The sequence below is a fragment of the Ischnura elegans genome, chromosome 11 (genome assembly GCF_921293095.1).
Source record: "Ischnura elegans chromosome 11, ioIscEleg1.1, whole genome shotgun sequence".
Lineage (NCBI taxonomy): Eukaryota > Metazoa > Arthropoda > Insecta > Odonata > Coenagrionidae > Ischnura > Ischnura elegans.
Genome location: NC_060256.1, coordinates 100,366,872 through 100,381,912, shown reverse-complemented (window position 1 = coordinate 100,381,912; position 15,041 = coordinate 100,366,872). Strand labels below are relative to the sequence as shown.

General features: G+C 38.2%; 1 protein-coding gene and 1 long non-coding RNA gene across 2 annotated transcripts in view; both read left to right on the top strand.

The window, feature by feature from the left end:
- The first annotated feature begins 461 nt into the window (after nucleotides 1-461).
- The window catches only part of LOC124168005 (cyclin-dependent kinase 7), a 37,788-nt gene continuing 23,208 nt past the window's right edge, over nucleotides 462-15,041 (top strand). The window contains exons 1-4 of the mRNA XM_046546083.1: nucleotides 462-704; nucleotides 807-866; nucleotides 950-1,058; nucleotides 4,644-4,816. Of these exons, the coding sequence (XP_046402039.1) occupies nucleotides 651-704; nucleotides 807-866; nucleotides 950-1,058; nucleotides 4,644-4,816 (396 nt within the window). The 5' untranslated portion in view covers nucleotides 462-650. The remainder of the gene's footprint in view (nucleotides 705-806; nucleotides 867-949; nucleotides 1,059-4,643; nucleotides 4,817-15,041) is intronic.
- Nucleotides 8,336-11,089, top strand: LOC124168006. The gene is made up of 4 exons (XR_006866813.1): nucleotides 8,336-8,620; nucleotides 8,740-8,935; nucleotides 9,050-9,131; nucleotides 9,400-11,089. It is a non-coding gene; the product is annotated as an uncharacterized LOC124168006 (long non-coding RNA).

Sequence of the window (15,041 nt, the reverse complement as noted above, 5' to 3'; positions counted from 1 at the left end):
GACCATAGACTCAAAATACAGACGTATCATAAATTTTCATTTTATTAACTATCAATAACAAAAATTTCACTTCCCTGAGTCGATTGCGTTGTGAGAAAACCGTGTTTCCTTTTACCTATGTCTCCCGTTTAAATGCACGTAAAATTTGAACTCCCGCCGCGCTAGAGGCTCAAGATGGCGGATTACATTGGTCAAGTCATGGGTCAAGTGCGTGACACGACCTGGCTTTTACCGACCTTGCAGCTACCCAAACACTTCATGTATGACCCAAGAAATTCGTCGACCGTTTGCTCAGTTTGTGCACTGCCAAAGAACAGCTCATTTTCACCAGGATGGTGCTCCCGCAACAAATCCAATTTGTGAATTTTTCGACTCTACGAAAGATCTCAAAAGAGATTACAACCTCCCACCAAATCGGAAGTATCGAGCAGACTACCATCGATATTTAGCGACCTAACATATATCGATTACATGAATCGATATTGATCGATTGTCATTGCGGTCCGTCTGTTCCTTTTGAATTTATGAAGTGCGAATTTAATTGTGTTAACTTAATGGCAATGAATGCAATCTACTGCATATTTTCATGCGTCAGATGAAACATTGGTGTCAATATTTTACATTCTGGAAGAAAATTTGTAAATAATACTATGGATGCGAAATTGAAACGTTACGAGAAAATTGAATTTCTTGGAGAGGGACAGGTAACGTTACCACTTCGGTTCGGTGATAAATCAATTTCGTATTGTTAGGTAGTTATCCGAAATATTTTATGTAAAATTTTCTGCTCATTATTTTGCTTTCAGTTTGCCACTGTGTATAAAGCGAAGGACACAGAAACTGATACTATAGTTGCAGTTAAGAAGGTATTGGAACTTTCTATCATTTATTTTCACATTTATAATTTACTTGTCCGATTAAGTTTGATGGAATTTTTTGTTGTGTGTAGATTAAAGTCGGCAGTAGAGCGGAAGCGAATGATGGAATCAATCGGACAGCTTTGAGAGAGATCAAACTTCTGCAAGAATTGAAGCACCCTAATATCATCGGTTTAAGAGGTATGTTGACATTCCGAACTAGAACGTGTAAGCGCCTAAGAGTGCGCAAATCAACTTGGATAACAAATTGTAGGAAAATTGCCTGTTATTGCGTTTATATCAGTCATCTGATTCATTCACCCATTGTGTCCCGTATGCTGCCCTCATTCATCTTTCCTCTCACAACATAAGCTATTCAACTCGGTTCTTACGCCCTTTTGAAATCACCTCCATTGACGTTTTGGTTGCTCCTGTGATCTCGAAGTTTCGGTTTGTTCTTGAAACCGAATCCCTATCATGGACTTCATGCATTGTACAAGTTAGTGTTAATTTTTAGTCTCGTCTAGGCTTACACCCTTTTCTCTATTCCAAAATTACTACAATAATAATAAATCCTCTGCAAAATGTAAATAACATGCATACAATAGTCCCTACTGTAAATTCTTCTATCGACTTCTTTTCTCATTGTTCATTTTTCTATTTCCTGCAAAAACTGCATTCCCCATTCATCTTCATTCTTTTCTTTTTATCGGCTTGATACATGTTTTGCCCACCAACAATTATTACTGTACCAGTTCTCATTTTTATTTCCTGGTCCCATTCCAAGATTTTCCTTAATCTTCCAAGTTATCTTCATCTTTCTTCACTCTTATCAGTTTTACACTCCATCCAACATTGGTCCTTTCTCTATCATTTTTTCTCTTTTCCTGTCCTCAAAAGCAAAGCTTTTGCCATTTTTGGTCCTCACCAGTGATGTCATTGCTGTGATATTGTTTGCCTTTGGACTGAAAGAAAAGTCAGTTCAAATTATATTGAAGCTAACTACTTATCATCACTCTATATTGTTCAGTTTAGAGTTTGAATGAACAATGTGGAGTATTAAGACCTAACATATAAGATATAACCCACCAGAATTATTTGTCTAAACAATGCTCACTGGTTCACCATGCTCAGAAAGAAGTACTTTTGCTTTTGTGGTTATCTTAGTGGATTAAAATCTCTACTTCTATCTCAAATTAGATGCTTTTCATGGTTTAATATTTGTACTCATTTTTACCCCCATGATCAAGTGGATTTTGGCAAGGAGGTAAATGCAATAACATTTTTAAGATCATGTGGGGAAGGAATGGCTGATTTGCCGCTGCATTAGAAAAGCCTGGTTTCCGTAATGAACCCAATTTGTGGTGAAGTTAAAAGTGGCTGGCATTACCATTCTTTGCCTAGATGTCTTGCAGAGTTGAAAAATTGTGCCTTAAAGACAAAATGAACTAGTGGTTTATACAATCCAAGTAGCCTCAAGTTAATTGTTTTTTCTGTGGCAAAAGAAAAAGTTGACTAGACCTTTCAAAATGTACATCACAAGACTTAAAATGTTCTTTTATTTGGAAAAATGAGAAGAAATTTTATTTCTAAACCCTTTTGTTGTTACGTTACCCACATACATGACTCCCTCCCTGTCTGACAGCGTATTCATTTCAATGTGTCTGTTGCCAATTTGCAAAATGAGAAATTTGAGACACAAAACTTGGTGTGACTATAATAAAATATGTTGTGTGACCAGAACTTAAGTGTGACCCTCCATTGGGTCACATTGCCCAGAATGCAATTCATTTACTGTTGCTGTCAAAATGATGTGCCGCTGTACTTTGAAAATTTTTATCCGAGCTTCAGTGCATGTTATAATAATGAATAATATATCTTTTTAAAGAAAATTTTATTTTATATTCTAAAATATTTTTTGCTTTATGAAAAATTCAAAAATGTTGACATACCAGTATAACAAATGACACCATGCACTGTAAAATTAGCAGTTTTGTCAACTTCATGACCTTTGTAACTCAACCCGGGGAAAACTACTACATCTACAGCATTCATCTTCCACAGTAAGTTGCATACATCAATGCAGATTACTGAAATGGCTTTTGACAAAATGGCTAATGTTACGGTGTGTGGAGTCATTTATTGTACTGGTGTGTCTACATATTTGAATTTTTCATAAAGCAAAATATATATTAGAATTTAGAAAAAATTTTCTTTAAAATGATGTATTTTTCATTACTATCATTACATGCACTGAAGCTTGGATATGAATTCGCAAAGTACAACGGCACATCATTTTGACGCCAGCGGTAATTCCAGGGTAGAGCATGAGTAACCATTGGGTCACACACTCAGCAGACCTGCTGGCACCCACATGAAATAGCTGGCCTTTCGCGACTTAACCCTCCACTTATGGTCAGAGAAATCCTGTTAGCATGCTACTTCATATGATACGCATTCATTCTGAGTGTTACATATATGAACCGACTTGCTGACTTCCCTTCAGAGTGGAGTTTGACGCCTAAAGTTGAAAAAAGGGATTGGAACCAATGGGGTAGTTTCCTTCAGCCAAGAAAATGAAAGGCATCGATTGCGATTCGTTACCCACCATTAGTGTATTCATAATATACAAATTATTTGGTTATAGAAATCCCAGTTTAGACGAATGGCAATGGTCAATTTTAACCGCATTTGAAAAAGGCCAGATTGGCGCCCATGCGATGCCACTCCACGTGACGTCACAGGGACCTAGTTTCTATACGAGTAGATAGGAGTTTTACATCGTCCGAGATTACCAATGCATGCATGAGGCACAGAGCTCAGGGAAACATGTCTTAATAATCACCTATTAAAACTGCTTAAGGTCGGAAAGTTTCCTTTGTTTAATAAGGTATTAATAATCCTTATTTAAGCCAAGTGCTACCTGCTAGCAGCCTGCATCGCAGTGGCGCATATATCCTCGCCCCAAGGTCACCTCACACAGCCTAGCCGGGAACCAGAAATACCCAGCATTCATACTTAGCTGTCGCGTTTTCGCGTGCTTGAAAATTTTCACTTTTCATTAAATCGCCAAAAATAGATATTGTCATTTAAAAATCTAAAAGTGTGAAATATGTACTACAGGATTAATAATCTTTCGATATAGGCAATAAAAAAATAATTGGAAACCACCCTTGGGTGCCTCTCCCTGGGCACTCTTTTTGATGCTGGCTTCAGTCTAACACCCAGGTTTACTCTGTGGTGCCACTTGTACGCAGTGGCTGGAAAATGAACATAGGCATGAGTCGTTGATGGGTGCCACTGTATCCTGAGCCCAGGAAGGGAGATTCAGCTATGGAGCAAATGTTTTAAGAGTATTTCATGATTAAATATTTTGAAAAGAGGATAGTCTCAATATGTTTTATCGTTGTATCATAAAAATATGTAATGAATTGTCACATATTTTCTGTAGTGTGTCTCCTGAGACAAGACTCGTCACTGAATCAAAATATGAAATACTAATCACTTTCTCATGACTTCAGGGAAGAGGCCATTAGCTAAATTAATGATTTTTTTGTATTATTTTCAACTGGACTTCAAGTTTTGTTTTTCGTTGTTTTCTACAGTTGAAATCTGACTGAGCAGTGATTGTACTTTTTCTTTGGTCATTAGTTTTGTATTTTGTGTGCATTAATACTTGATGGGGCTACAGCTTGATTTTTTTATATCCAATGAAAAAATGCAATATGTAATTGTGTTTTGGTGTGAGAAATGGAATGGGAGCTGATGTATTTGTTCACATTTCAGATGTATTTGGGCACAAGTCAAATGTGTCTCTGGTGTTTGATTTCATGGATACTGATCTGGAGGTGATCATAAAAGATAACACCATTGTACTTACTCCTGCAAATGTGAAGGCATACATATTGCAGACTCTCCAGGGATTGGAGTACCTGCACATCCATTGGATTTTGCATAGGGTGAGAACAGTTACATCATGTCCATCTCTTACAAAAAAAAATTTTGTTGGTATTGTTATATTAGTGTTTTTTAATCAATTAAGCAATCATATGCTGAGCTATTGGCGAATCTAAATTAATTTAATGACTCCTGGTGGCCAAGAATCGATATTTGGGGAAGGTGATGGTAGGACTGGCTGTGGTTTTTCATGTTTTCAATATTTAGGTGAAAACTTATTAAATGATGATCTATGTCCTTTATTATATTTGTTTGCGCCTATGAGCTTTTGTTTTCTCCCTCCTCAACCCTACCCTACCTTTGGTTTATTGCACAGCAAGAGGGGGAAGTGAAGGGAGGGGAGAGGGAATCGATAGGTGTGCGGGTGTGACTGGCCATTTTCAGTGGGCTGTGTGATTTCGACAGCCATGAAGAAATTGCCTCCACAGCTTACTGTTGACATTGCCCAGGGCCCAGGCGATGATATACCAGTATTACCAATCCTCTTCTTCACTCCTTTATGCTTTAATTCATCTTGAGTCTCATCTTGGCTTTTCAGCCACACATACCTACAACAGTAGTGAATGATATTTTTATGGCATAGAGTGCATCAAGTTTGGCTGTCTTGCTTGGCAAACGTATGATTCATTCTTAGATATGAAAATTATGTGACAAGGTTTGAGGATTTGGGGGTCTTGGAGCGAATCAAAGTAGAGCTTTAGAGATGCTCTTTCTTACCTGCCAGGCTGAGAAGTAATTGGCCTCAACATAGTGATGGGCCAAACGGCGATAGTATTCAAGATCCACTGGCTTCACCTTGCTAACTTCATTTAATTTTCACTATTTTTCATGTTTCCAATACATATTATGTTATGTTGTTATACCTATACAAAGCAAAGCTACTTCATTGCATATGTTGACTTAACTCATTGGTGAACAACCTTCAAGTTCAACCCAAGGAGTTCCAATGTGAAAGTTTGGTATCATATCTGTTTTCAGTTTGTATCCCCTAAATTTATAAGTGTTCTAATCATTATTTTTTCATTGAAAATAATTTAAAAAAATGATAATGAGTCCATAACAAGTAGACAAAGTATTGAAGTAACCTATTTGATTTTTATTTAGATTAGCATAGATCTGCAATGCACAAGAATACATAGTTTATTGAAGGCTCTTACCCTCGTAAACCACTCAGTAAACTGCCAATTGTCTGGGCTTATGATGTAGGAGGTGGCACGAAGAATTGGAATCCAGTTAATCCACATTTCAATTTTATTTCTTATATTCTACATAATTTATGTAAATCAGACAATGTTATTATTTTTGCGCATAGCCTGTTATTTTAGATTGCTTCAAGGGCTCATTGAGAGCTTTCTTCACCCAACCCCGTTATTTTTTTTGTGATAATATCATAGTATGTACTCTTATTCTCTCTGCTCCTAATACTTGAGGAAACTGTGTACGTAGGTGAGTGAGTGCCTGGCTGCGACTCATGCAATCTCTTACCTCCCTGCCTCCACTTCCTCTCCAGTTTGACCTTGGCTGGTCATGGCTCAAGCATGAAAACATGAAATGAAATGGAGTATCCATTGAAGATATATTCTACAAAGTATCAAGACTTTTTCCCTCCCCACTCATCATCTTCTGCAATACTATAGCAGACGTCCAAGTTAACTTGAAACATCCCTTCTCAGCAAGTAAAGAAAGTTCTACGCTTTAAAAAGGGAATGGAAGTAATAAATAGAGATCTGTAAAATTCGCTAGGTGCGGTATCGCGAAATAACAAGAAATAACGCGACATCAGTAAATAAAAATGAAATTTCACACATCTTGCGATTTTAGGTGAATTAGCAAAAAAAATCACATCTAATGAGTCGTGATCTATTATCATGCCGGTGCAAATCACCCAGTGCAAAAAATCTACTTGGTGGCAACACTAATACATTTGTAGTGATCCGGAAATGGAAGATTTCCATTTCCAAAATATGCATAAATATGTTGTTGTGTGACGTCTCAGAAGAGCCAGCTATGACAAACTATGCCTCGGGATTTGCACCTTTTCACTTTCTAGAACGCATAACCTTCCACTTCCCCTTCCTTTCCCCTTCCTCTTGGACGAAAACATCCTGGTTCCACTTCCCTATATAATGGCACGGTGGAGATGCTATTGGTGCTCACTCAGGAACTCACTCAGTAACTCATACTGTCACGAGTCACTCGTCAGCAGTCAGGCAGCAATGTAGCTGTCAGTTGGAGTCGAAGCGCGGGCCGTATGGCCCATGTGACCTAAGCGCCTCGCTATCCACCAGTGTCATCACCAGCAGCTCCTCTCCTTCCCGAGACTTTGGTAATGTTCTAAATTTTGGCTATTCTGGACGCACATATTCACTATTACTTCATGCCTTTTGCTTGAATAGGGAAATTGCATACTTTTTATAAACAGTATGCTGATATACTACAGTAAACACTTAGTACCGCAATATACTTTTTTCCGCTTAAAATTCAGTTCATACCCTAGAAAATGACTCCCAAAAGTCGCCCGAGTTTCGCGGGCTAAAAAATACCGCCCCCACTAATCTTTGGCTGTGACGTCATTAGTGATGGGCAAAGTCGATCATTTTAGTGATTCAATCATTTTGACTCGAGTCACATAAGTGATTCAATCAATTGATTCAATCACTATGATCGAAAAGACTCAAATCAAGATTCAATCACTATGATCGAAAAGACTCAAAGGAGTCATGATTGAAAAGACTCAAAAGGAATCATGATCGAAAAGACTCAAAAGGAATCAAGATCGAAAAGACTCAATCAATGGATGTAATAAATCACTTCGAATAATCGAATAAATACTGCCTCACCTGCGAAGAGCATTGGTAACGCTGATTGCTATCCATATTATCATTTCATATACTATTTTAATTGTGAATACCTAGATGAGTAAATTAGATTGCAAAAATGAAGGAAGCAGTGTCATGAAAATATTTGGGAAGGCGAAACTGCCACAGTTTCTTAACACTAATAAAATAATTTCTAACTATAGTTGATCAAAATATAACACAAAATACACCACACACTATGCATGAATCTGATCTGCAGGATAATTTTATGAACGGCACAATAAAATATAACCAGCTTTAACTTCTACTTCCTAACGTTCTCCTACAGGAGTCATCTTAATATTTTCCTTTTACGTGTATTGGTGTTATTAATACTGATAACTGCTAGAAAACATTTAAGAAAAAGATTACACAAGTATTCAGTTCTTCATAACTTAGTATTTAATTTTATCACAACTATTTCTGCCCTGACGAAAAGAGATTAAGCATCGGTCGTTCCAAATTTTGAATCAAACCGGAAACCGAGATGATTGATATGAAACCGGAAGTCGGAGTGATTGATGATTGATGATCGACTTGTTTAACGAAATGAATCATGAGTCATTTGATTCACCTAGTGATTCAATCTTTTTGATCGAATCGTTCATGATCGACCCATCACTAGACGTCATAGTTCAGTACGAGTCCAAGATCCAAGCCTAGTAACTGCAGATTTGGAAGAGCCACGTTGCATACAGGGCGCACTCCCCTTCCCGAAGTTGCCCCCGCGACGCTAGCGCCAGGGCAGTAGGCACGTATCGAAGGGTACTACATGAGCTCTCTTGGAATTTGGAAGGAAATTTCGCGCATGCGCAGTAATACAAACAGGCAGTTCAAATTTGGGAGGCCGAGAAGGAGGGTGGTGGAACCGGCGTTAACGGTTGTTAACGGTCGCCGGCGGATTCAAGCAGGGAGAGCATCTCAGGAGGCCAGATATTTGTGAACAAGGTAAGTGATCCAGTGTATTGTTTCAATGTTAGGTTCGTTGAAATTCGGCCGTACTTTTCACTAAGCGTGAACCTAAAATATTGTCATTGAAATCTTTATTATTCATTATACCGTTTCAGACTATCACATTCGCCATCCGATTTGGAGCAGTTACATGGCTGCCGGGAGTATATGGAATTGACGAAAAGGCAGACAGTTTTCAAAAATGTCGTCATGATCAAGTGAAGAATGCAATTTTTAATATCGGGCTTGATTTAGTGAAACTACTCCCCAGCTCTCACAAGAAGAAAACTTTAATATCACTCGGGCATTGGCGTGAGTATTATTCAGGGATTTCAATACATCAGTTAATTATTTAGTCTGTTTGGTTTTTAGTCTGTTTTAAAAAGTGGGGAGGCCTGCTAAATTTCCATTTGCCTTTTCTCTTAGATTCCCCATTGGATGCCGCTAGAGAGGTTATAATGAAAGAAGTCCCTTCCACCTCCAGTGGGATATATACCTTCTCTCTTGCGTGAGTATTATTCAGATATTTGAATACATATGTTTATTATTGAGTCTGTTTTGTTTTTAGTTTGTGTTAAAAAGTGGGGAAGCCTGCTAAATTACAAAATGTTCTTAAAATCCATAAAATTAAATTTTTATCACACACATGCATTCAGGATTGTAATGATGAAGTAGCAATTGAACTCTGCCTCTAAATAAGACCTTTTCTCCTCATATCTATTTGATAGACAACAATGTCCCTTATTTTTATGGCAATTTCCATGCTATTTTTCCAGCTGCAAATGGAGATCTGGGAGTCGAAGCCGGGGAGACAGCTGAGCTCCTATACTTCTTCGACAGGCTTTTTGATAGCATAAATGGTGATTCCCTGAAGCCACCTGCTGGGAAGCCATTACGGTGTGCAGTGTCCCCTTCATCTCAGCATGTGCAATTTTGGGGTGAGGCTCAGAAACTCCTGCAGTCAATAGTGTTCATTCGTGGGCAGAAGGAGAGTAGGACTCCCTCTTTAATTAATTGGGGTAGGACTAGGAAGTAATATTAAGGCCCTTTGGCAAACTTTACACAGCATTGGATTTAAGAACCTTACCCCAAGGAATTTAAATCCAGATCCACTTGAAAATAAGTGTGGGAGCATTCGAAGCTATGGGTTTCGATATGATGCTCGAACGTGCTTCCAAGTCGTGCTTCTGCTTCCACTTTGATTTCAATTTCATTGAAAGGTTATTTGTTTTCAATGTATTTCATTTTTCATAAAATAGTGGTTTTCTACTATCATTTGTATCATGAGTATATCTGTGTTTCATTTAATTTAAATTTCTAATGTAAAACAAGTGGGTCATAGATGTAGTTCACAAGTCCTACCCCAAGTAGTTGTTTCATAGGATTACGATTAGGGATGTGTCGATTCTCAATACCATTGATTCCTATACTTGGTATCGGTATCGAGAATCAATAACTTTAGGCATCGACACATTCCTTAGGATTATAAATTTTGAACATGGGTGGCCAATCTAATATCATTAATAAATCTATTTTTAGTGGTGGTACTAAATTGAACCTAAAAACTGATCAATACAGAAGAATTAACTAATTTTAAAAAAACTTGTACAGATAATCAGTTATCTTTAAACATACACCTATTACTGGTGAAAATGATCGATAACCAATATAATTCACCATTTACTCGTGGTAATTGACGAGTACTGACGGATTTTGCCAGTATTTATAATTAAATTTTTGTAATTAAATGGCTTACAACAGTTACATTTGTCATATAGGTTGGCCATCCCTGGTTCACTTGGTGATTTATAATGTTAGGAGTTAGTATTGGTGCTGATAACACTGAAGCCTGCATGTTGTGTTTTCACAACCACTTTGTGATGCTATTGTTATAAGCCTTCCTTTGAATGCTACTTACCTTGTAAGTTTAAAGTGTTATCAAAATACCACTTTGCAAAACTGAAATCTTCTTGTATTTAAATATCCATGCTTTGATGGCTTTCATGATAAGCCTAATTCAAAAGTATTTTTTATGAATGGTAATGAGTGTTATGATGTGACTTTCCAACACTGAAACCTCCTTGTATTTAAACATCCATATGCTTTTATGGCCTTCCATAATTATAACTGACTTTAATACGTGATATTTTATGGGTGGTATTGTAATATGTAACTTTCCTAAAGAATGTTACTAACTGTTACTTGTATTTGGTGTAGAAGTCTTATTCATATTAGCGCTTAAATTCATGATGCGCTAGGATAAAACTTAGTATTGTGCTTTATGGGATGTATAATGAACTACTGTTATTCTTAAAATTTAACTCGAATTCATTGTACCGCATTTTAACTTTGCATGTGTTACGATATGATTTGGATGTTTGCTTTCATGTTTTGTGGTTTATTTCTGATATCCTGCTTGTAACTACATGATATGTGATTTTTGAGCAATAAAACAAGTACATGTTATTTTGTGTTCTCATTTTCCCTTTCGAAATACGCGGCAATTGAGGTATCCTATAAAGTAGGCATCTTGCACTACGAAAGGGGGCGGGGCTAAATCGCTCTACTGCTGATAGTTCCCTTCCGCCCACAGTGGCGCTACAAACGCTGGTCCCGTTTTTTAGTATTGAGTGTCCCATGTATGGCCACGTTGTGTTTAAAGGAGAACATGGGTGAAATAAGGAAAAATTACAAGTGGTGCATTGTTCCTCTGTGCAATAACACCCCAGAAAAAATTTTCGTCTGCATTCCCACGGAGGAAATTAGAAGAAAAGCCTCAATGCATGCCCTCTGTCGGGATGAGCGTTACGGAAAAATAAGAGTATAATAAACGGAATGATAAACCCGTGTGCTATGTGAGCGAAGATAACTTTAATATAAATAATATTTCCATATTACATTGACTGAATAACTTGAAATTGAGATTTTTCGATAATTCGGCCGCCGTAGAATAAAAACTCAACTTCCGAACAAAAATCGAGATAGGTGTTTTTCGATCGTTACGATGGACTCAAATTATTTACGGCACTTGTTCAATTTCAGTTACGGAAGGACATAGAAAATACCATGATGTTTAAAATCAAGGGAGGAAATATGAAAATATTGAGCAACGTTGATCCTCATGCATTCGAGTGCCAGCCAAGAAGACAGCGTTTTCTTCTACTGTCGGCGTCAAAATGATGTGCCGCTGTACTTTGCAAATTTATATCCTGGCTTCACTGCATGCTATAATAATGAACTATTCGTCATTTTAAAGGAAATTTTATCCTAAATTCTGATTTATTTTATTACAAAAAATTTCAAAAATGTTGACACGGCCAGTGCAATAAATGACTCCGCGCACCGAAAAATTGGCCGTTTTGTCAACTTCATGAACTTTGCAACTCAACCAAGGGAAAACTACTACGTCTACAGCATGATGGGATCATGACCATATTCCACATTAATTTACACTCATTAGTGCGGATTAATAAAATGACTTTTGGGTATTTTTAGAACTTATATTTTGTTATAAATTAATGAAAATGTTTAAACATTATCTTGTCCCATAGTTTATCCCGAAAGATAAAGGAAGTTGTAGATGGAAAAAGAATGGAATCCAGAGGTGGTCACAAAAAATTAATCGCAGCATTCTTTGATTTTATTCTACGCCGTTGCTTGGTTTTCAGAAAAATTTGAGTCACAAGAGGAATGTTCCGCGGCCCTTGATTTGGAAACTGTGGAGATAGAGGAAGACGTGTGGATCAGCAATTTCCATTTAGTTGGTTGTCAGGATAAACCAAGGATCCATTTAAAGGTTGTCAGGCCATCGTATAAAGATTGGATCCTGATGTGCACCACAGGGGAAATGGGGTGTTTGAGGGAAAGTCAAACCTAAAGTTGCCCAAAGAATGTGCAGTTCTATGTTGCTCTTTCCCCAGTTAAAACCAAATAGAAATTGGATTGGGATGATATTTTCACCACGGGTTCCAGTGATAGTGAGAGTGGAGGTGATCACGGTCATCGTCGAAGGTCATCCCTCTAGGATTTCCGATACGGAATTTTTAAGTGACAACCGATCGCAATGACTATGAGCTTGCCTTTAGAGTAGGTCTCTGATATATCGTGAGAAAAGCTCCCAAAATGAATTAAAGACTCTGTTTGGAAAACATGCACATTTTATCTTACGATATAAAAAAGTCACAATCGTGGTTCTGCCATGTTTGCCAATACGGCCGGACCCGCAAGGGAGGGGCGCGCGCCCCCCATCTGTATCCGCCACTGAATTTAGGAAGTATTTCATTTCAAAAGTAACTTATTAACACCTGAAGACGTTGTGTTTATTATATTGATCGAAGGGCGATTGACCGATTCTTTCTGCAGAATAGGAAGTGGCTTCAGGGTTTTTGAGTCACAAGATGGTAGATTGTGTTGGAAGTTCGTCTATATTATCGCTACTAAATTGAAACATTAATAGTCTGGCTTCCTCAGAGCTTCCTGTCGCCCTCCAGGCAAGGTATTTTTAAGTTGAAAGTATCATCGACAGCTTCGAGGTGGAAATAAGTTCACCATAAGACTCTACCGGACTGCCAAAAGAATACACATTTCACATGAGTATACGCTTTCGCCAATATTATACGCAAGTCTCACTTTGTTATGAACTATAAAACATTACAGATGCACATCAGCTACCTTTCCATTTCTCAGCATCGACTTTCCGAGCCGACGAAGTCTACAGTTTCACTAAAATACCCTGTTATCATGATGGAATCAGTAACAGGAAGCTTGCTAGGATCAGCCTAAGAATAACCATATGCCTTCATCTTTACGCAATCTATCGCTTTCAATGGAGGAGAAATAGATCAAATAATAGCCCTGAAGTCACAATGAACAACTCCGATACGTCTGCACTTCAATAAACGAATCATAACCACGCCGTCGCATGTATTCAATTAAAGTACTATGGCCGTGCCGCCGCGCCTCCTCGTACTGAACTATGACGTCACTTTTCTACTAGCCAATCATCGGGCGTTTTCGCTTCTCACTTGCATTTGAAAATTCTCGTGATCTTTGATGCATTAAATATCGCAAACCACGTCATAAAATAATAAAAAAACTTTCACCGAGGTATGCAAACATATATTTTTAAATAATTTTGGGGCTATTGATTATATCTGAAATATATGCAAGTTCCCTATTGATTTGAAAATTGGGTTAAATGGAAATAAACTTTGGGTTAAAAACTTAAAATACTCGTGTGTGATTATTCGCTTCCCGACACCAAGGGCAAGAACCCACACGCAATTCAAGGCGTTTGACCCGCGACTTTTCAAGGTGGCGGGCTGCGTACCCTTACACATTGTACCTATGCCATCTCAGACACCGAGTCACTATCTGCGGAGAAAACCATCTCATTGAAGCGTTGGGAAGGAACGGCTACAGCAGAAGCATGGTGAATAGAAGATTTGAGGAGCAGGAGAACAAAGACACAGCCCTGAAAAGAACCTCTGAGGAAGAGAACCGGCCCGAGCCAGAAGCTTACGCCACAATTCCCTTTGTGGCAGGTACATCAGAAAAGATTGCCAGAGTGCTCAGAAAGCATAGCGTCGTAACACGTTTCAATTGGGTGACAAAAATATCAGACAAACTATCCGGAGGGAAGGAAAAAATCCCAATGGACCTTTACGAGGGAATATATCAAGTGCCTTGCTCATGCGGAAAATATTACATCGGCAAGACTTGCAGATCAATGAAAATCTGATAGCAAGAGCATCAAAGGGCTACTAAAAACAAACAGCACCAACTCTCAGCCATATCTGAGCATGCTTGGAGTGAACCTGGACACAACATACTCTTTGAAGACGCCAAAATAATAGCTAAAGAAAATAAATACTTCCCTCGCCTTATCAGAGAAGCTATTGACGTAGCAAAAACGCCAGGGAATGTCAACAGGGATCAAGGCTACCGCCTGCATATCGCATGGAAAAGGATTCTCCGACCACCAACCAATGGGAGACCAACAATGAGAGATGGACAACTACCGACCTATGATAGAGCAGCAGCGGGATTAAGAAGCCTATATAAGGCAGAAAATTTTCCGAGTTACTTCACCTTCGACCTGAAGATGCTGACTGCAATGTCAGCGAAACTGTTGTCGCCAAAACCCAATGGATGCGGTGAAAACCCGAAGAGAATGCAGAGATCCTCAGATCAACGCCACGAAAATCTTCGAACTTATACTATGGTGTTTGGTTGGCTTTAGCTATGCCTGATGGGTCTCTTCTCACTGACTGAATGAACTTCCCCTTCCAAAACAGTTCCACTACATTTATTCATTCAGATTTTATTATTCATATTGTATTGTATTGTGGCATTGTTTTAAAGCACATAAAAAATCCATTTAGAGCATGCTCTTGTTCAGTGGAGTGATCCGTGGCTT